This window comes from Nyctereutes procyonoides, unplaced genomic scaffold, assembly GCF_905146905.1.
Source record: "Nyctereutes procyonoides isolate TBG_1078 unplaced genomic scaffold, NYPRO_anot_genome, whole genome shotgun sequence".
NCBI lineage: Eukaryota > Metazoa > Chordata > Mammalia > Carnivora > Canidae > Nyctereutes > Nyctereutes procyonoides.
The window spans coordinates 28,702,197-28,726,460 of NW_026575131.1; the positions used below are offsets into that span (position 1 = coordinate 28,702,197).

General features: G+C 42.4%; 1 protein-coding gene across 6 annotated transcripts in view; it reads left to right on the forward strand.

The window, feature by feature from the left end:
- CADPS (calcium dependent secretion activator) overlaps window positions 1-24,264 on the forward strand; it is a 466,408-nt gene that overhangs the window by 439,383 nt on the left and 2,761 nt on the right. For all 6 annotated transcript variants that reach the window (XM_055344208.1, XM_055344212.1, XM_055344209.1 and 3 more), the window contains one exon: window positions 22,305-22,409. In XM_055344208.1, coding sequence (XP_055200183.1) covers window positions 22,305-22,409 — 105 coding nt within the window. The remainder of the gene's footprint in view (window positions 1-22,304; window positions 22,410-24,264) is intronic.

The following is a 24,264-nucleotide window of genomic DNA, read 5'->3' on the forward strand; positions in this document are numbered from 1 at the left end:
GTTTTTAAGGGACTGGCTCTTTTATATCAGGCCTTCAGAGCATAGGCTTTGCAATGAGACATCCCCAAGGTCAGAGTCTGGGTCTGGCACTTACTCTCTGTGTGAGTTTGGGTAGCTTCCTTACTCTTACCAAACCTCAATTTCCTCCTCTGTAAAACTGAAGATAAAAACAGTACCTGGCTGTTTGGATTAAGAGGACTGAGTGAGACAATGCCTATAAAGCATAAACCACAGTCTTGGAGCATGGAAATGATTCCACAAATGTCTCTTCTTGTTCTCTCCATCCGTAGTGTTGCTAATATAAAAACCAACACACGCCCTTGCCTGATGCTAAGGTAGGCTTTGCAGCAGAGAAAAAAAGTAGTGATATATTACAAGCCAACAGGAATATTAAAAGTCAGGGATAAAAAGCTCAGAAAATGTGATGGCAAGTAACAAAGAACCTAGTTGTGCCACTAGATCCCTAAAGATTTTCTAAAGTAAAGCAAAATCCCAATGGGATTGGGCCTCAGAGGAGGCAGCACTGAGCTGGATCTAGACATCTGGGATTTGGGAAGGAGATAGAGGATGCTATGCTCAGGCTCAAGGAAGGAGACATTACTCATCTGGGAGTGTTTCGGACTTACCCACACCACGTTTTTGTTAGTCTTAGAGCTTCTTTTTTGGAGAGGTCATTTCAGAATTTAGACAAAGCTTGGCTTCACCCAGGTTATGATGACTCCCACCAAGGCATCCAGATATTTGTTTTGTAGGGCATTAGCCACTCCATCACCTTAAGAGTTGAATTCTTTTTATATTAATATGAGTTTTTCTATTTTTTAATGTATGCTAGGTTAAGACCTAGGATATGCATCAGAAATATGTGGGTTTTTTTTAAATATACTCACCTCAGCTGTATACCAAAAATTCTGAGTCCATAAATCTAAGATAGGGCTCAGACATCCAGTTTTTGGTTTTTGTTTTTTTTGAGCCCGAGGATCTCATCTGATCAAGAACTATTAATTTAAAGCAGTGATTCTCCACTGTGGGTGGTTCTGTCACCCAGGGTATATTCGGAAACGTCTAGAGACACTTTGGCTATCACAACCTGGGTAGGAGGTAGATGTTACTGACATCTTAATAGGTAGATGGTGAACATTCTATACTGTACAGGACAGCCCCCTGCCACAAAGAATTATTTGGCCCCAAATGTCAATAGTGGTAAGGTTAATGAGTTCTGATGTAGGAGAAAAAAGATACTGAAAGACATGTTTATTTCTATTAGTTCTATCGGTATCTTTTGTATTTTGTGTCCTACCAAACAACTTCACAACCTTTAAAAAAAAATTTCTACAGCAACAGTACACAGGGATAGGACAAGCTACTATTATTTCCATTTTTAAAACAAGAACCCAACATCCAGAAAGGATTTACCCAGGACCTCAAGACTCCTAGGGCCCTAACTCCCAAAACTATTTCCATTCCCAACCTCTGAGAGCAGGAAATTGTCTCTGTCATTGACCATGGCGTCCGCAGTGTGTGGCATATGGAAGCCCTCGGTAACTCTTTATTAAACAGGTACAGGTGAGTCCTGAGCCCCCAGGTAGGATCTTGTTTACTTCATCGTTTCCAATTCTAAATCTAAAAATACTAATCAAGGCCGTTAAATATGTCACTCTGAATGTTGATACTTTTTACCTGATTTTTCTAGAAGCTTTGAATATATGATGTTCTGGTTAATTTAATGAGGAATGAGTTGTTTGGGCCCATTTGATTTTTTGGTTAATTTGGAGATTCATTGGAACGCCATTTCTGTGCCTTTTTTGACACAGTCTAATTCTCTCGGTCAAGCTCTTTCAGGGCCCTGACTTTACCCTACTTAATCCCAAGTGTCACTAGCCAGTCATGAAAATGTAAAAAGAGTGAATTATCCAGACTTGCACCACTAATAACTTCCCAGACTCTAAATACAGTGCTCTTTTTGCATACCCCAGGCCTCAGGAAGATGGAACTGAAATGTTGATTAGCCCAAAGCACATCTGAAAGCTGATCTCTTGATTTAATCCCAAAGTGAATTTATGCAGGGAAGAAAAAGGGCATCTTTCTCATAAAAGGTAAATGCAAACAGGGGGAACAAGTCCAATTAGTTGAGGGTTTCAATAAATAGCTGTTTAATAGCAACAATGATCAATTATTTATATATATATATATATCCCATCTTACAGCTATGGGGGCTGATGAGAGCCAATATATATTGGGTACTCTCTCTGTGCCAGGTACCATTCTAGATACTCAAATGTAATAATAATTCACATGATTCTCATAACTTCCTTGGGAGGTAGGTTTATACAGATAAAGAAGTTGAGTCAGTGAAAGATAAATTGACTTCACTTAATACAGAAATCTGGGAAGTGATCCATTCTAGATCAAACTCCTATCTTTCCGATGCAGAGTAGACACCTATCCATAATGTCTTAGGGGGAAAAGAAAACCCTACAGGATTCACGTATGTGCCTTGAAAGCTCTGCTCCACTTGAATGCTCTCTTCCCCAAATTCATCCACTGAGAGGTTCATATAAGAGAGTCACTATTTCCTGAATGGAACCAAGGCAGAAATTGCAATTTCTTGATCCCTGGTAGAAAGTGGCTTGTGAGTCATGGCTTGTCCATTAACAATGAGGGGAGTCACCAAACTAACCAAACAGACCCCCAAACAAACATTCGCCTCTGACAGCGCAGGCACCCTCCTGAATTGGAGGGCACTGTCCCAGAGCTTGAGTGCCATGAACACCAGCAGATCCTAGCCCTGGATGTGAGAGATCCAGGAAGTGCTACTGTACCCACTTCAGGGTGAAACCCCATCCTCAGCAGAGAGGGACCACAGCACAGTGGGAAATCTTGCATACCATATGTGCTGCAAAAACCACATCTACCTAGGCCCAACTGAGGGGTGGGTTTCGGTTGTCAGTCTGTATCTCCCTCTGTGTTCTGTCTAAGATCTTTTATCCCATAAGAATAAAGTTTTGTGGTATATTTGGGGCAGAGGGAATGATGGTAACACAATACCATTACATCCCAGACAGTTGATAAATGGTTTAGGGTAGCAGCTTAAGTGCCTTAAGCAAAGCTTGACACAGTGGTATTATTAGACAACAATGGCCAAGACTTCCCAGTGAGGCCTGTTGACTCTTTCAATCTACCCACATAGCTAAGTTTTCAATGGCACTATGAGGTTTCACAGATCAGCAGTGCCTTACAGGAGGGGAAAAGTAGTCCAAAATTACAGAATAACGTGGTTATACAATCTGTGCATAATACAAATGCAGTTGCAACTAAATCATTACATGGTTATTATCCAATAATGCCTCAAGTGTCAGCAATGTGAAAATTTGTGATCAGGTATTACGGAAGTCCTTCCTTGATTTATTTCCAGCCAAAGCTTACAATAAACAATGTGACAAGTGATGACAGAAGAAGGAGGGAGGGAGAGAGGGAGGGACGAAGGAAGGAAGGAAGGAAGGAAGGAAGGAAGGAAGGAAGGAAGGAAGGAAGGAGCAAGAGTTGTTTTTTCATCTTGAAGCTTTAAAGAGCTTACCAGAGAGATCGTCAGCCTTAGCCAATCCTTGAAAGTGGCAAATCCTTTGGCCAGTGGAAAGTGGTCTCTGCATTGTTTCTAAAGAGTTTGTTTATTCAAAATATGTCTGCTTTTGGCATTCAGGTTCGAAGTGAGTGGGGGCTCAGGGATATTGGCTGAGGTCAGCTCTGTGCACTGGTTAATGAAGCTGGCTCCTGCCTCTGGCTTCTGAACACCACCAAATAGTCACGACCGACCGAGGGATAGGGACGTGGACCTAAGGGAATTCTTTTAAAGGCTCCCCACTTAGCTGACAGAGAATTAAAGAAGTGGAGGCCTGTTTGCATTTGTTGGTGTACATTAGAAATGAATTTGGGCATTGAGCTTTTAAAGAACTCACTAACGGCAAGATGCACAAAGAAATGCTATTATGTATTTAGCACAGTCTTTGTAAGCTTGGCCAGGCAAGGGGGTTTATCGAAAGAAATATGTAAATAACACAACCTGCTTTACAAAAGAAAAGAGAACAAAATTAATCCAAGACATCCGTGGCATAATACTATTTTCTGCCCTTGGCTTTTCTTTTTATAACTTGAGACATGCAGCCTAACAGTTCAGCACAAACGGTAGCACACTCAAAGAAGAAAAAAAAAAAAACCAACAAACAAAAACAAACCCAGACCTGGGGCATCCCCTCAGTCCTTAGGAAAAAAACTCCAAATGAGTCTTCAGGCTCACGTACAATATTATTATTAAATCTAACATGATCGTAGCCAAATCGTTGGCTTGGGCACAATCCCCCAATCACCCCTCCTTTTTGGGGAAAAAGGGGGAAGTGTTGGGAGGGGTGGGGGAACCAAGCCAATCAAAGTTAAAATAAAGTCTCTTTCTAGCAAGACTACTGTCTATAACATGTTGTTCCTTATAGAAAGTGGGATATGGTGGCATTTGCTTGATTAACTTGCTCGACAAAAGTGACAGCTGCTGTGGGTGCATGCGGATAAGCTGCACGACGCAGTTCCGCCTTTGTACATCTGTCAGCAAAAAGGGAAGAAAAAAGAGTGAAAAGAGACAAATTGGTCCCAAAAGACACTCCATTCAACTTAGGAGGTTTGCCCCATTCAGGCGCTTGCTGTGCGCCTCAAGTACTGAGAGCTTATTCAATTTCATTCACTCTTTCGAATGAACCCACAAGTGTTTAATTTCTTATTCCGTCGCCTCAAAAAGGTGGGGGGGGGGTGGAGAAGGGGGAGGGCACCTTGGGGACGGGAAGCATTAATGGCAAGGCAGGGTGATCCCGGCCGCACACATTAACTCATGGCTAATTTAGGGTTTAACTCTATGTGCTCAGGCCCTAGACCCATCTGAATATTTCAGTGGGAGACCTGACGCAGACTTCTCGTGTCCTGGCTGGTAGATCCGAAACCATCTAGCTCTCAAGGGCACCCAGCAAGGTCGATTGTGTGTCTTGCATAAGGACAGTGGCCTGAGGTTTATGCTTTTACCAGAGATGGGGGGGCGGGTGGGGGCGGGCTCCCCAGGCTAAGGTTTGGGTAAGTGATCTGGCAAATGTGGAGTTTTTTTTTTCCCTCCCAGAAAGAGAAAAAAAAAAAATTAGAGTCACACGCAGTGAGAAGTAGTAAGAGGGGAATATGGTTTCCAGAGATTAAAAATAAAGCAAGAGGAAAGGGCGCCATTGGGAGGCAGAGCCCAGCTGCACATGGGGAAAACACATGTTAACTTTTAAAAAGCAGCACTTTGTCTTTCTCTTCCTTGTCCCGGAGCCCCGGCATCAGAACCTGTTCTCTGGCCTCCTTTGCGGGGGCAGTCGCTCTGCGCACACAAACGTTTCCTCCTGGGAGTTTAAGGGGGCTTTGCCATTCCAACCTGTGCTGCCTTGCTCCTGCCATCTCCTCTCCTGCCCCCTCTTCAGGCCAGCCTGCCCCCTCTGTGAAAGCCAGCGCTCCCCTCCAGCTCCTGGGCCAGCGTCCCGGCCCTGCCCCTGCTCCTGAGCCTGCTTCAGTGACTGCTTTTTTAGAGACCACTCAGTGCCATCCCTGGCACATAAGAAGATCCTACCCTTTCCTTATGAGAAATCACTTCCCCAAGAGCCTGGGTTCACTAAGTAGACATAGGTCTAATTTTTTGATTGTTTAGAGGACTTCGGAAAAGGGTTCTGGACCCAGTTATAATTGTTAGTGTTTGTTGTCTTGGAATCTTGGAGCTTTGGACAGTGCCTCTGGGACGCTGTCTCAGTATCCTTTTCTTTCTTATCTCCTTGGAAAGTAGCTGTGTGGTGTGACCTAGAGCATTCCATTTACCAATTTACCTGAACGTTTTCCGCGTCATAGCATGGAAATTAGGCGAATATAAAGACCTGCTCCTTTATACTGGGAGTAATGATTACAACTTCAGTCCAGGAAGACAACTCCCTAAAGTCAGTGCAAATTTTTCTGCATAAGAACTTCAACTTTGACTCACAAAACTCTCATGATTCATGACTCTAGAAAGTTTAATACGTGCAAATTATGAAATTGCCCCTAATGTGATTAACCAGCCCTGTTTTAAAATGACAAAGTTGGCACTCCACTTTATCTTTCCGTTCTGTACATGAGTTACAATCCTTATTTTAGAGTATGATTTCTATAATCATTTCTATATGGTATGCAAATTTCTTATTCGGTTGCTTACGTCAATCTGCTTGCAAATTAATGCATTTAACTCTAAATGCACTTCCCGTACCTAAGAAGCAATCAAGGAGTGGGCAGATGCTGTTCGTGAATAATCTGAATTCAGTTCATAGGATGAATCCCTCTCCTACTTCTAAAGTCCTCGTATACGTATCAGAGAATAGTTTTCAGATAAATTATTCACAATTCTCACATGGATAATGGGGGGTGGGATGTGCCACCAAAACCAGAATTTCGTTTTTGACATAATTGAGCTTTAAGGGATTGAGATGACTTTGGAAGTGTGAATTTGGATTATAACTATACATTTTCTCAAAACAGTTCCTTTGAGAGGACAGAAGCTAAAGGCATGGGGGTCCATTTTCTCAGTGCGCGGAGAGGCCCAGGAATAAATCCTCAACATATCCACAGAAAAATAGGCCCCAGAACAAGGTATTGTTAACCGTGGTCAGTTTGTTAATGCCCAAACTGCACACCTGCCCTGGGCGGCCCAGGTGGCAAACTGGTTAGGAGCCTATTGGGGCTGAATCACATTCGGCTCATTATTGACGTCTCTTAGAGAAAGAAAGAGTCCAGGTACATAAGACAGCTGTTCCTTTTCTCTTGAATATCGCAGTTTTCCAGTCCTCTTGCTCAAAGTTAGGGCATCAGACTTTGGTAGTTGCTGAAAACTTGTCTAGGAACAGAAGTCAGAAACTCAATTTTGTCCTGATTTGCTGTGATGCGTCCTGCTGATCAACCAGGAGGTATTGTAACAGCTGCTGCCTGGCCCATGTTCCATCTTTCATTCGGGGTTTGACCACTAGTGACATTTTTACTCAGCTACTAAGAGGACCAGCAGTTTGAGAAGTCATGTTGCATACAGCAAGCACAGATCTAATTTTGATACTTAAATTGGATTCTCTCTTGCAGGGCAGCAGGGCTTTGGAGGCTAATCAAAAGAGGGGAAAAGGGTATATTTTGCATGAGGGTGCCTGCAGTTCAAAGGTGGAAGAATTTTGCAGGCAGGTATGCCTCACTCCTCAGCTTGCTTTATATTAAATAGGCCATGGAGTTATAGAAAATATTATTTACTTAGGGAGATGGGAGATCTCTGGAGAGTCAGAAGCAGGAGAAATATAATGAAAATTAATAGCCACGGTATTACTTGTGGCTTATTACATTTCCTTTTCTCTCTTTTTCATAGAGAATGAATTCATACAAATCCATGCTATAGAAATGTAAAACGGGATTTAAAAAGTAACTATTTCTTAAGACTGTTAAGAGAATTAAGTGCATTTAATTCATTTTTTTTTAAGATTTTATTTATTTATTCATGAGAGACACGGGGTGGGGTGGGGGGAGAGAGAGAGAGAGGGAGAGGCAGAGACACAGGCAGAGGGAGAAGCAGGCTCCATGCAGGGAGCCTGACATGGGACTCAATCCCGGGTCTCCAGAATCACACCCTGGGCCGAAGGCAGGGGCTTAACTGCTAAGCCACCCAGGGATCCCCCAAGTGATTTTGATTCATATAAACTACTTAGAACAGCGCCTGGCATGTACGTGCTCAATAGACATTTCCTATTATTAATTTTTTAATAGCAATGTCATTACAGAGCATTTTTCCAAAGTGGGTTCAATAGAACATAAGTAATCTGAAAGATATTAGTAGGTGGGTGATAGAAAGTCGTTCTTTAGTCAAATAGGTTAGGAAAATAGGAACCAGAGTTAAATGCGTTTCTTTTCTTTACTGCAGGACTTATCTGAGCGCTTAGTTTGTTATGTAACCCCGTGACTTGGAATTGCCAACAGCATTTAGACAGAGGATGGAGCATGTGTATATGTATTCGCAGACACAGTCACAGGCCAGTGAAAAATGCAACCCTGGAAACACTTATGCTAGTATCACTTGTATTTCCTTTTGAAATTTTGCAATTAACTCCCTCTAGATAGTCTTTTTTGTCTAGAGTTAGCTCCACTGGTAATGATAAAATGGCAAACGTTCCCCAGTGAGAGTCTCTAGTTCTCCTCCTCCCAAACTTCGGAGCTGATAGTTAGAGGCCCAAGTGGGGCACACGACTTTCTCTGCAGCTGGGAGGCCGCCGGCCTTTGGTGCACACGTGTTCTTTTCTTTTGACTGGGCATTGTTCTGTGTCTTCATAATGTTTTTGAACGCATCCCACAGCCTCAAACCCATAAACTTCAGAATCTCCTTGGATTCAGAAGGTGAAAGGCCCTTACTCAAAATTTCAAAACAAGTTCTTGTCCTGGACAAAGAGAGGAGTGGCCTCGATCTGGAGCTTTCCAGTCCAAGTATGTGTCACCGTTGAAATAAATAAAAAGATACAGACTCTCTGGATTGGTCGAGCTGGGCTGGGAGCCCTGCGATAAGAGGTCACTGGTGTGAGTTACTATGGTAATTGAGCACGATCAGGAACACTTTTGCTCTCATGAGCATTAAAGCACATAATAATAGGCAAACAACAGTGGTTAAAGCAAGCAGGTAGGATTACTATGTTCTTTTGTCAGAAGTATATAATGTCTTGTAGTCAGTTTTAAAGACTTCTCAACCCCCAAATCCACCCCACCATCACCTGCTGAGTAATTTTGTATGCTTAATCTCCTGCCCTCAACGCGAAGATCTCTGCTAATTTGAGGCAAATGGGTATTTCTGACATTAAATAGGGCAGCAAGGAAGCTCTGACCTAGAAAACCCACATTCTGAAGCGGCGAGAAAAATATTCTTTCAACAATTTTTGTTAAGACTCTTTTGAATGAAGGGGGGGGGATGTGGAAAATCGCTTTCACTGCAACGGGAGGTTGCAACCTCCCAAGGAAGGGGGTTTTTTTGGTTGTTGGGGTTTTTTTTTTTTTCAGAACAAGAAAAAAAGAAAGAAAAAAGAAAGAAAGAGAAACTTGCAGAGCATCCCCGCTCTCAACTTCCCCCATAAAACTTGTCACTTCGCATTGCCATCCGCTACCGCAACAATAATCACTCTGTGCCTATTGCTAATTGCAAGCACAGCTGAGGCCCAGCGGGGGGCCCTTGCACAGTCTCAGGCCTTTATACGAGGCTCAATCTGTTGTATGGCACTTGTTCACACACAAAAAAACTACCAGCAAAGGCAGAAAGAGGCAGAGTCACAGGTTCCTTGTAATCCCTCCGCCTCCCCGCTGACAGCCCAGCCCTAGAAGCATTCCTGGTTTTGTCCTCCTCTTTACAAAATCTGGAGTGACCTTAAGCTACTAGCATGTCAGCTTTTGAATGTCGAGTTGCCGGCTTCTTCAGGTGCATTAAGGAGCGGGGGGGCTACATCTGGCTTCTGCGTGTCTGTTTGCAGCACCCCTGGGGCGAGCTGTGGCTTCCTGTAACATGTAAAATATGAGTGTGAACTCAGGGTTCATGGCAAGGAACAGGAGGTCATGCCTCCATTCAGTTCTAAGGAAAGAAACTGGGAGTTTGCAGATGTTTTTCTGTATGTGTAATGACACCACCCCCCTCCCCAGCCACCGAGCAACCGAGCGCCGTTTTTTGATAAAATGTGCCACAATCAGTGTGCTACTTGCAGATTTATTCATATCAATTTTTGCAATTTATATATTCAGAGACAAGATTGCTATTTCGGCAACTTTATGTTGGATGCCGTACGTTTGCGTCTAGAGAACGAGGGAGAGAAGTATAGGGCGGGGAGGGTGGGCACAGAAAGAAAAGAAATTAAGTCTGTTCCTCGGGCCACCAGCTGGGGCGTTGTCAAGGAGACAAAGCATCGGACAGGAGGGTCTGTGTCCCCCTTTTGCCCAGCGGTCACTTCCTGCCCAGGCCTGGAGGTGGGAAATCTATTGCTTCTGGCCCAGAAGAAGGCCCATGAATGCTGCTGTGAGGACAGAAGGAGAGTTGAAGCTGGCAGAGAAAATCCCCTCAGTAGACAAGGCTCAGGCCACCTGAAGAAAGGCCCTCCATCCTCCCTCCAGGTTCAAGACCAGGTAGGCCCAAGGAGACCCATGGCCTGGGCCTCCATCTGGGCTTAGCAGCGGGCGTCTAGCCCCTCCGGTCCACCTTGCCACCCTCCTGTGCAGGTCCCACTTACAGAAATTTCTGTTCCCAGCCCAAAGCCTCAAACTGTATTTTCACCAAAGAAAGACATTGGTGGAGCAAACCTAGAGATTAATCCTCCTTAGCCTGGGGAATAAACGCTCCTCAGTGGGGCAGGGTTAATTGCCGAGCTTGGTGCAAAGATCATTTTGAGGCATTTAAGAAATACATGATTTTTATTAGTACAACTGTTCCACGCAGGAGTTATTTCTCAGCAAAGGGCAAAAGCTTTGCCTGCCTTGCATTATTAGCCTAATTCTACTTAATTGTTTCCTAAAATAAGGGCTTCCCGAACACACATTCCAAACCTTAATAAGTCTGTTGTGCTGGGAGTGATTCTGGATGGGGCAGCTGCTGCCCTTTTGGGCAGAGGAACTCGGATCTCAGGGCTGAATGCTGCTTGATCAAACCTGTACTTGGAAAATCAGGGGTGGGGAGGTGTGTCAGGGGCGGGGGAGTCTCTGTGAAAACCTAGGAGGTGACGTGTCACGCAGTGTGAAAAATGCATCTTTTTTTGTTGTTTGGACCCAAGCCTCTCTGAGGATTCTTAGTTCTCGTCTCTGGGCTTCATTTAATTCTATTTCACAGATTTAGAAATGTTGGCCCCGTGGCATGTTTTAAATAAACCAAATAAATGACTGAGCAAATGCTACCAGATTTGTTCTTTGTTCTTCGCCGTCTCAAAACTCGGCCTTGAGAAATTGTCTCAGTCCTGGTATTAAGCGAAATGCCCATGTTCTTCTCACAAAGAATTTTTTGGCTTTTTGTCAAACATGGTTGGGTGTTCGGTTAGAATCTTTATATTGTTACAAATCTAAGCTTTCTTAAGGAAAGTTTCCTTTTCAGTATAGGAAGTGATTTTTTTTTTCAATTCCCATGTTTTTGTTTTCACTGTGGCAAAATAATCATAATATAAAATTTGCCATGTTAACCATTTCAAAGTGTACAGTTAAGTCATGTTAAGTACATTCACACTGTTGGTGCGGCCAGTATCCACAACTCTTTTCCCTCTTGCGAAATGGAAACTCTGTACCAATTAAACAATAACTCCCCACTTCCTTCTCCCTAGCCTCTGGCAACCAACATTCTGTTTTCTGTTTCTATGAATTTGACTATTCTAGATCTCTCATTTAAATGGAATCATGCAGTATTGGTCCTTTGGCCCTTGGCTTATTTTACTTAGCATAGTGGCCTCAAGACTCCTCCATGTTGTAGCATATGACAGTATTTCCTGTTTTTTTGAGGCTGAATAATATTCCACAGTGGGTATGTATCACTTTCTGTTTATCCATTCCTCTGTCAGAGGACCCTTGTATTGCTTTCATCTTTTGTCTTAGAATTATTATGAAAAAAAAAGAATTACTATGAATAATGCTAATATGAAGATGGGTGTGCAAATATCTCTTCGAGATCTTGCTTTCAACCTTTTGGTGTCTATACTAAAAAGTAGACTTGCTAGATCTTTTCATAATAGCACTTCCTAAAGGTTGTGGAACTAGTAGAATAGTGGTATGTGCAGTTGAGTTGAGCTAGCACTCACAATTGAAAATTCACATTAGTGCCTCTGCTTTCCCATCATATATATGCCTTCCTAGCATTAGGTAAATATCTGTGCGTTGATCTTTGGCTTTAGTTTTCTCATTCAGGGAGGGTAAACTATTTCCAGCAATATCTTACAAGTATTAGGAAAGAAAACCGTTCAGAGACCATCACATCTGCTTGCAGGCAACCACCTGCCATACTGAGACATGGGATTGGGCAGGATTCGCAGTCCCATTCTTTCAAAAGCAACAAACTCATTTCCAGTCTGGCTTTGGCAAGCTTGGATAATTTACGGAGATTGCCAACAAGTTAATCAAACCATTTTTTAAAAAAGGATGTCTTCCAGAGGGAGACCCCGGTATAGTCCGTGTAAGCTTGTCTTTGAATTAAACTCTCCTGCTTGATTAGCTTTCAGAAAGGATCCTTCAGGACTCTAACTTTCCTTGAATTTTCTCCTCTGCAAGTAATAGTGACAGACCTGACTTGGGTAAGAAGGAGGCAATGCATTAAGTCAGGATCCAAGTATGGATTTATCATTTTGAACGTTGAAATGTCAGTGCTAAAGACACTTGTCGGATATTTCTGTACATTTCAGGATTAGAGTTCAAATCTGGTCTTAATTAGATAACTGCTTATTTTATTTTAAATATTTTATTTATTTATTCATGAGAGACACACCGAGAGGCAGAGACACAGGCAGAGGGAGAAGCAGACTGCCTGCGGGGAGCCCGATGTGGGACTCGATCCATAGACTCTGGGATCATGCCCCGAGCCAAAGGCAGATGCTCAATGGCTGAGCCACCCAGGTGTCCCAATAACTGCTTATTTTAATAAAAGAAGTGTAAGTTAGACCCTTTCAGAGGAAGCTAAAATAATATTGCTCCCAAATGCTAAATTCTATCCATGTTCTTGTAGTAGAATCAACAGTCTCAAGCAGCAACAACTTAAGTTAAAAAAATCATTTCATTTATGCTATGTCTTCCTTATGGGAAGCCACTAAAAGCAAAAGAGTAGGGGAATGCTCTCAGCACCAGGTTGTAGGTGAATATGGTCGCTGGCCCCTCTTGATGTCCCCATGAGGGGACATCTGACAGCATCAGATTTTCAGGGGTGGAATCTGGAGTTTAGGACTTCGAAGAGCGATAGCACTAAGATGGCTTGGCAAAGACCTCAATAAAATGGGTGCTTTAGGCATCTAAAGAATTGCATGGTTTAAAAAAAAGAAAAGTAAAAACAACCTCCACTACAAAGGACTTTGGAGACAACTTGGAAGTTCATTCTAATTACCTGTATCCTCTGATTTGGGCATCTGTGTATCTCTTGGTGTCTTTGTGCTTTTAGCTGAGCGTCCTGAAGCCGTTGACTGGGAAGTACCCATTTCTAGGGACAGTTGTTTGGGGGAACCAAAGCCTGAATTATAGTAACACTGGAGGAAAGCACAAGATTGCATCTTTCAACCGAGTGCCCACTTTTAAAAGCACTCAAATGATCTGCCCTTTCAGAAAGTGTTGCTTCAGCCCTTGGGGAACTTTGACAAATCCTGAAATTTGCATGCGGTTGTTTACTGCTTTGCCCATTTGGCATAGATGGATTGAACATGCCAAGGTTTCTTTGTCAGACCCTCTCTGAATCTGGAATAGAACACTGAATACAACCAGATCCCTGGCAATCCTTAGACCTGAAAGACCCATAGGGCTGTGGAATTGTGGCTTGGGCTAACGAAACTATGGGTACTTTGGTAGAAGTGTAAAGAAACCCTGGGTGATGCTTTTCACATGCTCTTAAATTACCCATATTGTAAGGAAGAAACATGCATTGAAAGCTTCAAATGTAAAAGATTTCATTACAGTATTTCAATACAGCAATTTAAATAGGTTGTGGGGGTCCCCCCCAACTAATAACCCACTTTTGTCACAAAAAGCAAACTGAAGAACTTAGTCATATGAGTGTGGTCAAAGTATCATCTTCCTCTTTGACTCCTTGCCAACAAACAAAATGCCCTGCCCTTCATTAGACACTCTAGGCAAGGTGCGGAGGCAATTTTTCTGATGCATGGCTGTGTTGTGTTGGAGAAAGGGTGCTTTCCAAAGAAACAATTACCGTCCTCCAGCATTCACTGTGGTTTTTAGTCCAGAAGTACAGGTTGGTGAGCAAGAGGTTATACATTGCCTGTTTGCACAGACATTTTTAGAAGAATGGAAGCTTTCTCAAAAAGCTTTGTGCAACCCTCAAAAGCTTGCACTTAGAGAGATAGGATTCCCTATCTGTGACTCAGGGCAGGATAGCATGGCTAGGGTATTAACAGCCAACATGTAGCATGTGCACTCCACACATATTAACTTGTTTAATCCTCACAACAACCCTAAGTAGTTTTTATGATCATCCCCATTTAGCAGACTGAGGAAACTGAGGCTCAGAGAGGTTAAAGGACTTACCAAGATTCAAACACAGGAGAGACCCGGGTCACCTCCATTCTCTTAGCCAGTAGGCTGCCCTGCCTCTTGGCCTCTTCAGCTCTGCCAGATACTTTCTCTGAGTCTCAGTTTCCTCACCTGTGAAGTGAGACTACAGACGCTCCCAGAGACGCAGCTCTTAAGAATTTAGCCATGAGCCACCCAGGCATTCAGTGCTGTCTCTGCCTGGCATATAGGCCTGACCATGCCGTTTTCAAAGGAAATACATATTTAGAAATGAACTAACAATAGAACTCAGATCCTTGTGGATTTCAGCTATCATTTATGCCTAGGATATATTGGACTCAGTCACAAATTTTTAATCCAAGAAAGTGTGTGAAGTTGGTGTCTGGTGGTTATTGGCCTTCAGGCCGAATGCCATACTTTCAAAAAGAGCTCATTTTCACAATATTGGGCTAAATATTACCCTCAATTATAGGCATGGTGCAGCATATCTTGTTTGAGGTGTGTGTGTATGTGTAGATATAGATGTTTTGCTTAAAGTGAGACATCACAGTATGCATGTTCTACTTCAATAAAACTCTTTTTAAAGAGAGGAGCAACAGAGAATTGGGTTTTGCACTAGACTATTTTCATTGGATTTGTTACTCTGCCCCTAATTGTTTCTTTTATAGTGCTTTCTGATGGCATCTTCTTTAATTTCACATGAAACCCAATTTCCCCAAGGTCCTACTATTTTACTGTCCCCATTCATGGAAAAATTTAAAGCTTATTATATACAATTTTTCAGAACTGAAATTTTCATCAGCGTTAAAACTTTTGTATCTCCAAAGCTCTCAGGAAAATTCAATCCATTGTGATAAGGGCAACTTTTCTAGTTGCATTTCTCCTTGAAAACTCAACCTGCCTCTAGTAAGAACATTCTACCAGTAACATTTGCTGAGTTACCAACCTAAAAGCAAATAAGAAGAGATCGATTGGGTAGGACTTCTTTTCTTTTTTTTTTTTTTAAGGTTTTATTTATTTATTCATGAGAGACACAGACAGAGAGGCAGAGACACAGGCAGAGGAAGAAGCAGGCTCCATGCAGGGAGCCTGATGTGGGACTTTATCCCGGGCCTCCAGGATCATGCCCTGGGCTGAAGGTGGCGCTAAACCACTGAGCCACCAGAGCTGCCCTCAGGTAGGACTTCAAAGAAGAAAAAATACATTGATTCTAGCTAAGAAATGGCATGCCCTCATTCCCATCCAGTTTTTTCTAATCATTTCCATTAAGAGTCAGCAATGATTGTCTCCCATCCATTAGTTCTTTAAGGCTGTTGAGTGGCTTTCCCACATCTGCTTAGCGACTTTCTAAGCTCATAAAAAGTAGAATCTTTTCAACCCCAAGCCAAGCTCAGGTTCTGCGGGAAACAGGTTCAACAACATTATCCTACTCACCCATCTCTCCTTTGAGAAATTTAGAGCTGAATGACTTAGCCGAGGTGCCGCCTAGAACTGGAGTTGTCTCTTTGTAAACGGGCTGTTACTTTCTAAAATTATTTCATTGCTGGGACAACTCATACAGATGTAGTGGTAACCAACTTGAAGCCTCTCCCACCACTTACTAGTTGAATGACCCCAGGCTACTTATTTAATTTACCTATACCCTTTTTCCTCATCTACAAAATGAGGCTGTTAATAGTGTCAGCCTCCTAGGAATCCAACTCAGTGATTGATTTATAAAATGCTTGCAAAATACTGTGCATAGTACTTGAAACTTATAAGGGCTAGGAGTTCAATGAGTCACTAACTATAGGTTTCCCCTGCTATCCGAAAATAGAGTGTTCTTATGAAACACTTCCTAAGCCAGATTGGTATAAAATGAAGCAGCAATTACCGTTAATTTACATGGAAAAAGTTTTGAGCTTCCCCAGACTCCCAGAATAACCTCTCTTATGCTTTTCTGATACCTTAGGATACATCTGGCTAATGGATGCACAGAATAGGGATAAAGCACAGATGCTCAGAGATATAGGTCAAAGCTCTGGTAGCCTGAGGCTGAGATGCTGGGTATAGTTGCCAGGGAAGGAGTTTGGTGGGGCCACTCTCGCCGCTCAGGGTGCATACTCTCTCTCTCTAACGACTTGCTGCAGCTACACCGTTCTTGCTTTTTACCTTTTTTTCTTAAAGCAAAAATCCTCTTCCAGTTTCTTACAGTTAGCAAAAACGGGTACTAATGTAGGTCTTGCACAAAAGTAAAATGGCATAAGGTGAACGTTAGAAAAGTGGGGGTACCTGTACTTTCATTAATTGTGACTGTGTGTGTTGCAAACCCGGTACCCAACAGTGCTTCGTCCGAAACCGTGGACTCTAATGCCTTATACATGGTCATATCTAACGGGGGGTTGCTCGAGTCAAGGGCATACCATACTCTCGTGACCAGTGAGAACAGAAGCACACGAATCTTCTCTGTTCAGCCTCTATTCCTTGTTGCCACTTACTGAGTGATATGTGGTTTGCTCCAAAGACAAATGAATCATTAACCGTAAGGTCTCTTTAGGACATCAAATTAACATCAAGATAGGGAATGCCAGTTTCAAAGGAAATACATATTTAGAGATGAACTAACAATAGAACTCAGATCCTTATCCATGCAGGAATTTAGACTCGTCTAGGTGGCCCTGATGGCAGAAGACTGTAAAGGCAGCAGCAATCCTGTGGTAACCGTCTTGTTTGCTGATTAGAGATTATCCAAATCCAAGTGGAAGTCCAGTTCCTGTGAACCCTCCATTGTCCAGTGACATGTGAAGTATTCATCTTCTCTCTCAATCCTGCAGCACTCCCAGGTAGTAAAGTTTCCAGGGGAACAGGGAGCCCATGGGCAGGGACTAAGGAGAGGTGAATGAGTCACTCCTCATTTATAAAATTTATATTTATATAAATATGTATTTATATAAATATAAATTTTATAAATATATATTTATAAAAATAAAAGGGGGGGAGCCAAAAAATATAGTAATCAAGTCCAATAATCTTTTAATACATCTTAAAAAGTCAAAATGAAGGCAAACAATCCAAGTTGAACAAAATATCAGAATATTAATTAAAGACAAGGTCGGATCGTGCATCTGCAAGATCCTGCCTCACTAGCTTCACCCTAATCCTGGCTATCGTGAACCCCAATATTATAGAAGAGACATACATAAGCATTTCTTTGCATGAAGTCAGTGTGTTTACAGGGCACCATGTGTTACCTGAGTATATCTGCATATTAATTGTCTAAGCTCCTCCTAGAAATGAATCATGAAAATTCCTTTGTATTGTATATTGAAAGGATATCTTTGTTTCTGAGAGTAATAATAGTAGTCGCTAAATTTTATTGATTTTTTTAAAAAGATTTTTATTTATTTGAGAGAAAGAGAGAGAGAATGCAAGTGCACAAATACGAGCAGAGTGGGCTGAGGGAGAGGGAGAGGGACATGTAGACTCCATGCTGAGAGCCACTCAGAGCTTGATCTCAGGACCCTGAAATCATCACCGGAGCCTAAACTGAGAATCGGGCGCTTAACTGGCTATGCCACCGAGGGGCCCCATTGCTAAATTTTATTGAGCGCTTAGTATGTGACAGTAACTCTGCTAGGCACTTTACATAATTATCTTTTTAATGCTCACAGTAATCCTGTGAAGTAGGTACTGGTGTTAACCCCAAGAGGAGACTGAGGGTCAGAGAGTTAAGTAGCTTGTTTGAAGGTTATCTAGCTAATAAGTAGCCAACCCAAGCTGAAGCTGTAACTTAACCACACAAAGTTTGAAAAATCACTCATTATTCATCTGAATCCTTTTAATCTACTATTAAATCTAGGTCAATATAGTCTAAAATGTGCTTTATGTAACCAGGATGGTTGGGCGGCGATCTACCACAAGACGTTTTACAATGGAGTTGCTAAGAGTTCACCTGCGTCCTATAAGGCTCATGCGTACAATTCCAGAAGTATTCCAACATGAGCAATTTTCTCCACCACCACATGGCTTTCTGTGGTCACTTGCTTGGCTTTCTCCCATGTTTTGTAGCGTTTCTTAATGCGAGAAAGAGAGAGAGAAAAGCATAGGGAGATGGTGGTGATGGTGATGAAGATGTTAGTGGTGATGGTGGCATGGTGGTGCGGTAATGGTGCTGGTGGTAGTGGCAGCAACTAACATTTATCGAGGCCTTATTATGTGTCCAGAACGGTGCTGAGAGCCTTGCTAGCAAAGCTTCCTCTCGTCATCAAAAAGCCTCTGAGAAGGGCTGATTAATCCCCATCTTCTGATCAGGAAACTGCATCTTTGAGAAGCTTAATAATTTGCCAAAGATCACAAAGCCAGGGAAAAGGCAGGTGAGGCCTGTGTTCTCAAGGACCACCTTGTAGAAAGGAAGAAAGATTAAATGGCAGAGTTCTCAGATGAGTCTTCTAGCTCCTCCTCAGTAGAACTTTCAGATCTGGTTGCAACTGTTGGAGAAATCCCCAACTTTCCAAGGGACTTCCTTTGGATGGGCACCCTTTTGGGTTCCAGTTCCAAAACACTCACAGAATTATCCTCAGAGAATATTTTGAATGGGCCCCAGGTACTGGGGATTTTATTTCTCTAGTGTTTCTTTAGGATTAAAATAACCTTACTTAGTAAGTTTTTAATACATGACCTAAGGGGAGGCTAGCAAAGGAGTCATGATTATACTTAAATACTCAGTCCATGCTGTCGGCTCACAATTTTAATCCTAGGATTTAGGGTGCATTTCACCAAAATTTTGGTGTTTCAGCGTTAGGATATCTCTGGACCAGGCATATCTGAACCTAAGACAAAACAAAATGGGGAAGTCTTAAATTGTTTTATTTCCTCTTTTGAAGAATCCTAACAAATCTGCTTTGCATCAATGTCAAATAGAGCAAACCTGAATAAAAAGCACTGAGAACAAGCAGGAACAACCCAGATATCCAGCAATGTGCTGCTAAGTGTTTAACCACTGGCTTTCTGAGAGGGAGAATGCCCTGGTTTGTGGCATTTGCCAAAGTCCATGGTGAAAATGAAACTAAGGCCTATTGCTAGCCGTCAGTGTGACCCCCTGGGTGTGGAGTTGAAAAGAGGGGCACAAACTCGTCACTTCTGACCAGCACACTACTGTGTCCCCCGCCCCAGGGAGGAGTAATTCCGTGATCAGCTATTTCAGCTCAGTGCCTAATCCTGAAGAGCTGCCACTTCTGGACTTGCTAGCTATGTGCCCTTGGGCAAGTCACTTCACCTCTCTGGGCCTCTGTTTCCTCCTCTACAAAGGATAACATGGAAGATCTTTTTCACCTGTAACATTTTAAAGTTCTAGAAGGCAGTGACTCTTGCTTCCTCCGACATCCAAATGCCTTTAAGCGCCTTTCTGGAAAACCAAGTTAGCGCTGTGCTGCATCCAAGCGCTGTGTGCCTCCAATTTCAACTACTGAGCATAAGGTTTGGAAAGGAGTGACTTACTCCCTTTTGCCTCTTTAAATGCGTAGCCAATGGGGCATCATACATTTTTTACACTTCTTTTGCTAGATGTGAGATCCAGGAGGAAAGGCATGGATGTTCCAGGGCTTTCTTGTTCTCCTGGGGTGGGAATCTGCAAGCGTGATACACTGATCCATTGCTATACGCATTTCCTACCTCCCTACCCTTTCAGCAGCAGGGAAAGAGAATTAATAATATTCTACCTTTTAATTTTTGTTTTTATTTTTTTACTCTCCGAAAGCCATCTACAAGAATGGGAATTACTTACACAAAGTGGGGGGGGGGGAGGTCGTTATTTTTTTTTTTCCCCTGAAAGGTGGCACATCTCTCAGCAAAGAGAAAAAGGCATGTTGCACAAGGCTTGCTGGCAGTGATATAAGCCAGCGCCGGTTTGCCTGTTGTCACAGCCAAAGCAAAATGCCACCTCTGCCTAGAAGCCAGAGTGCCACATTCCTCTTTTGTGTCCCTGAGATGCACCCGTCATGTGGCCCTGGGTTGGTAGCTTTGGTCAGGAGGTCCCCAGGCTCTTTGACGGTCATCTTCCAACCCCAGGAGGTGGGGTAGAAGGGAGACCAATGCTTGTGACTCTCAAAATGTATTTCTTGCATGTTAGAGAAAGCCAACAAACAGAATTTGAGGGCTGGGCTGAACACAAGAAAGCCCCCAGTTGCTGAGAGGAAGGTAGGGCTGCAGTAACACCCGTGACCATTGGTATTTCTGTCCCTAGACCCCTTCTTAACAAACCCAGTTGCAGTGACAGCAAAAGCTCCAGAATCCCAAGGCAGGAGGTGCCAAAAACACTCCCCAATAATCACTCCCCCACCCCCCAAAAAAGTTTCAGTAAAATGTTCTCACTCCTAGAGGGGAAAACCTGTCCATGCCTGAAGCAGCTTGACCCGAGCAAACCCCCTCCTACATGGAGTGAACTGTGAATCTCAAGGAGAAAAATCCCCACCCCCCACCCCGCCTGCTCCCTGGGGAGGGACAGAAGGTTCCTAAAACTGACAGTTTCGCCTCCATGATCTTTAAAAGAGCAGAAGTTGGCTGTGAGGCTGCAATGCCGCCTTGATTGGGGTAGTGTGGTCTCTGTTTGCGGCTGGGCTCCAAGGAGAGCCACAATTGGCTCTGATGAGGAAGGAGCCTAGAAATGAAAGATTGCAAAGAGGGCTTCTGAACGCCATGGCTGAGACTGTGTCGTTTCTTACAAGGTGAAACTTGGCAGTTCTACCTTGCAAGTAAAAACCCAAATTAATTTTTTTTAAAGAAATTAAGTCAGAAACAAGGCTTCAGAAAAACTGTGAGTGTTAGGCATAAACTGATTTTGGATGATCTTTAGGTGAGAAAGGGTGGAGTTACCATCAGAAACATGTTTTTATTTATGCTTTTCAAATCCCCACTGGTGTGCAATGTGTGTGCGTGTGCGTGTGTGCGCGCACGTGCGTGTGTGTGTGTTGGTTAGCATGAGAGTATGCATCGTCTCAGTTCTCTAGCCACTCTTTTTTCTTACATCTTTTCTGTGCACAGTTCATATAGATGCCCTATAAATAAATATATAGGTCCATCCACACCTTTTCATTTTATTTGTAAATTGTTTGGTATAAGCGGCAATGCGTAATGAAACCTGGTGAAGTTTAAAAGATTAGATTTTTTTTCATACTGACACTTCATAACACTGTTCATATGTCTCCGAGTGAGATTTATGAATATATGAGCAGTACTGCAAAATTATACCGCACCAGAGACTTCCTGCACCACAGGGGTGGCAGTCTAAAGTGACACAGCTTCAAGCATTTTTCACAGACAAGAAGCAAAATTTAACCCCCTTAAGGGGAAGTATGATTTCAACAGCTTGAAATGAGCTCATTTGTAGATGTTTTTTTTTCCTCTCATCTTCCATAATTTTTTGGTGTTAAGATTAAAACAGATTGCACAGCCAACGTAAGGGCATATAAGCTGCCCAGAGTATGATTTGGCCCTTAAAGAGAAACCTTCTTCATTGTCTCTATCCCAATGCCCCATTAGGGTAAATGAAGGTAAACTTCACCCTCAATTCAGTAAGGCTCTCAGCCTGATTCCCAGAATTGTCCTAAGCAGACAGGGTCTGGATTTTTCAAAAGGTAAGTAGCAAGTGACATCAATTTGTTCAGTGGAGAAACCCCCATCTCCCTGGGCATCCGAAACAGTGGCATCAAGAAATAGACAGTGACTTGAATGAATCTCAACTGAGTAAATTAACCAACAAAAAGGAGAATCAGAAGAGCAAAAATGGTCTATATGCATTGATCGTGTTTGAGATGTCGATAGCGGAAGAGTTCTGTCTTAGATTCAAAGTCCAAACCCATCTCTTTTTAGGCTGATCTGGTGCCTTGTGATTTTGTGTCAGTTAATGTTCACGATGTCTACGCTTTCAGATTCTCTTTAACCATTTAGTTTCTCCTCAGAACAGAGCAGGTGCTCAAACATGGCCTATTCCCTCTCTACTCTGTAAATGCTTCGCGATGTGTTGGCTGGAGAACTTTTGTCTCTTTTTTCAGCAATGGTACAACAGCTCCATGAACGTGATCTGCACCTGGCTGACGGACCGGATGGACTTACAGCTTCACATTTATCAGTTGAAAACACTAATTAGGATGGTAAAGGTAAAAGAAAAAATAATTATTCTTCTTTGCAAATAGCTCACTGAAATACATTTTATTGTCAAGCTGCAGAACTTCCTTAACATAAAGAATATTGGTTTACAGAATAAAACAAGATGATTTCTAAAACAGCATCCCATGCAAGAAAAGCCTCTGAAATCACTTCGGGATGCATGGTTAATTTATTACTCAGACATCCAAGGAAAAATTAACGAAAAGGAATTTGATATTTTATCCAGGCCAGAAAAATACTTTATGTATCTGTCATGCAAAAAATACCGCAGAGGCCATTGTGCCCTGTGCATTAGACTTTTTTAAAAGCTGGTTTGGGTTCCATTATGCTAATCACATCAATTACCAATTTCTTTTATGGTTTAATTAAATAAAATTTTGCCACAATTAATGTAATAGAAATATTTACCTCCAGCTATTTCTAAATATGTCCTGTGATCATTATCAGGATGCAAATCAATATTGTTCTCATAGTTAATTGAAGTAGTTTCTCTTACAATGCGTGTATACAATCAAATGGGAAGGATCACAAAGGTGAGATAACATACCCTGAAAGTAGCTTTTTTCCCTGTTCTTGTGTGTGTGCCTTGGACTAATGATAATTATTTCAGCGTGAAATCTCAGTGGTTTACATGAAATAATAAGATCACAGAAGGGGGTAAATACGTTTTTGATCATTTCAGTTTCCATTTGATGCTTCACCGTAGAGGGTTTTAAAACATTCGTGATGCAAAAATCTCATTCAAAGCAGAAAGTGTCTTTAAAAATATTTTAATAATAAAACGTAGCTGAATTGCTATTTCTTAACAGTTTGCCAGAAGTCCTCCATCCACCCCCCTCCTTCTCTACTCCCTATCCCCTCTGTCCCCCACCCTCATCCCCCACCCCCACCCCATTTCTTAGTCTCTTTAGGATTAGCACCATTTCATTGAAGGTGCTCCTCTACCCCAGTGCTGACTTAAAACCAATTACCGTTCTGTTGAGTGTAATTAAAGAGAATTATTATCATCTGCATTTGATCTCACAAAGCGTCTGCCCAGGGAATGTTACAGACAGCCATGTATTGCAGCTCTTTAAACAAGAAATGTTTGCACTCGGACCCTAGACCCAGCCGAATTTTCATATTTTTAAAATTTCAGTTCCTTAAGCCAAGCTCACTGGCCGCTGCCTGACCACTTAAATTCCATTTCCTGGCAATAAATAACCTCTTTGGGGGATTTTTGTTTGTTTGTTTGATTCTTACTGGGTGGACGTGCAAAGAGGACATTAATTTTAATATTTTAAAATATCTTCCCATTCCTGCTAATTCTAGATCTATGTTGGGAATATTGGAATTAGCAGTATTTCATTCAGGAAAAAAATTAGCAATATTTCATTAGGAAGATGACTAGAACACAAGGGCCTGGAGTCTGAGAGGAGGTTTATTCTTAGCCTTCTGCCAAAAAAATGCAGACACGAACCACAGGGAAGGGACAGAAAGGTCACTGGCCAAAGAACTCCCTTCACTTTTGCCAGAGATGGGCGCAGCATAACTAGTGTCACAACACAGAGGTATGAAAGTAGAATTCACCACCACTTCCCCAGGCACGTTATCCAGAGGTCTCCTTCCCCGAGGCAAACTTCCAAAACTGGTTGGCTTTCTTTCCTGCTTCCACATCCAGTCCCTTCCTTCCTTCCTTCCTTCCTTCCTTCCTTCCTTCCTTCCTTCCTTCATAAATATGTATTCATTCATCCAACACTGGATAAATGCTAGTTGAGCCCCTCCCTGTATGTTACAAGATGAAAAATTTTTAAATGACTAGATATATATGGTCCCTGTCCACAGACATTTAGAATCAAGTTAGGG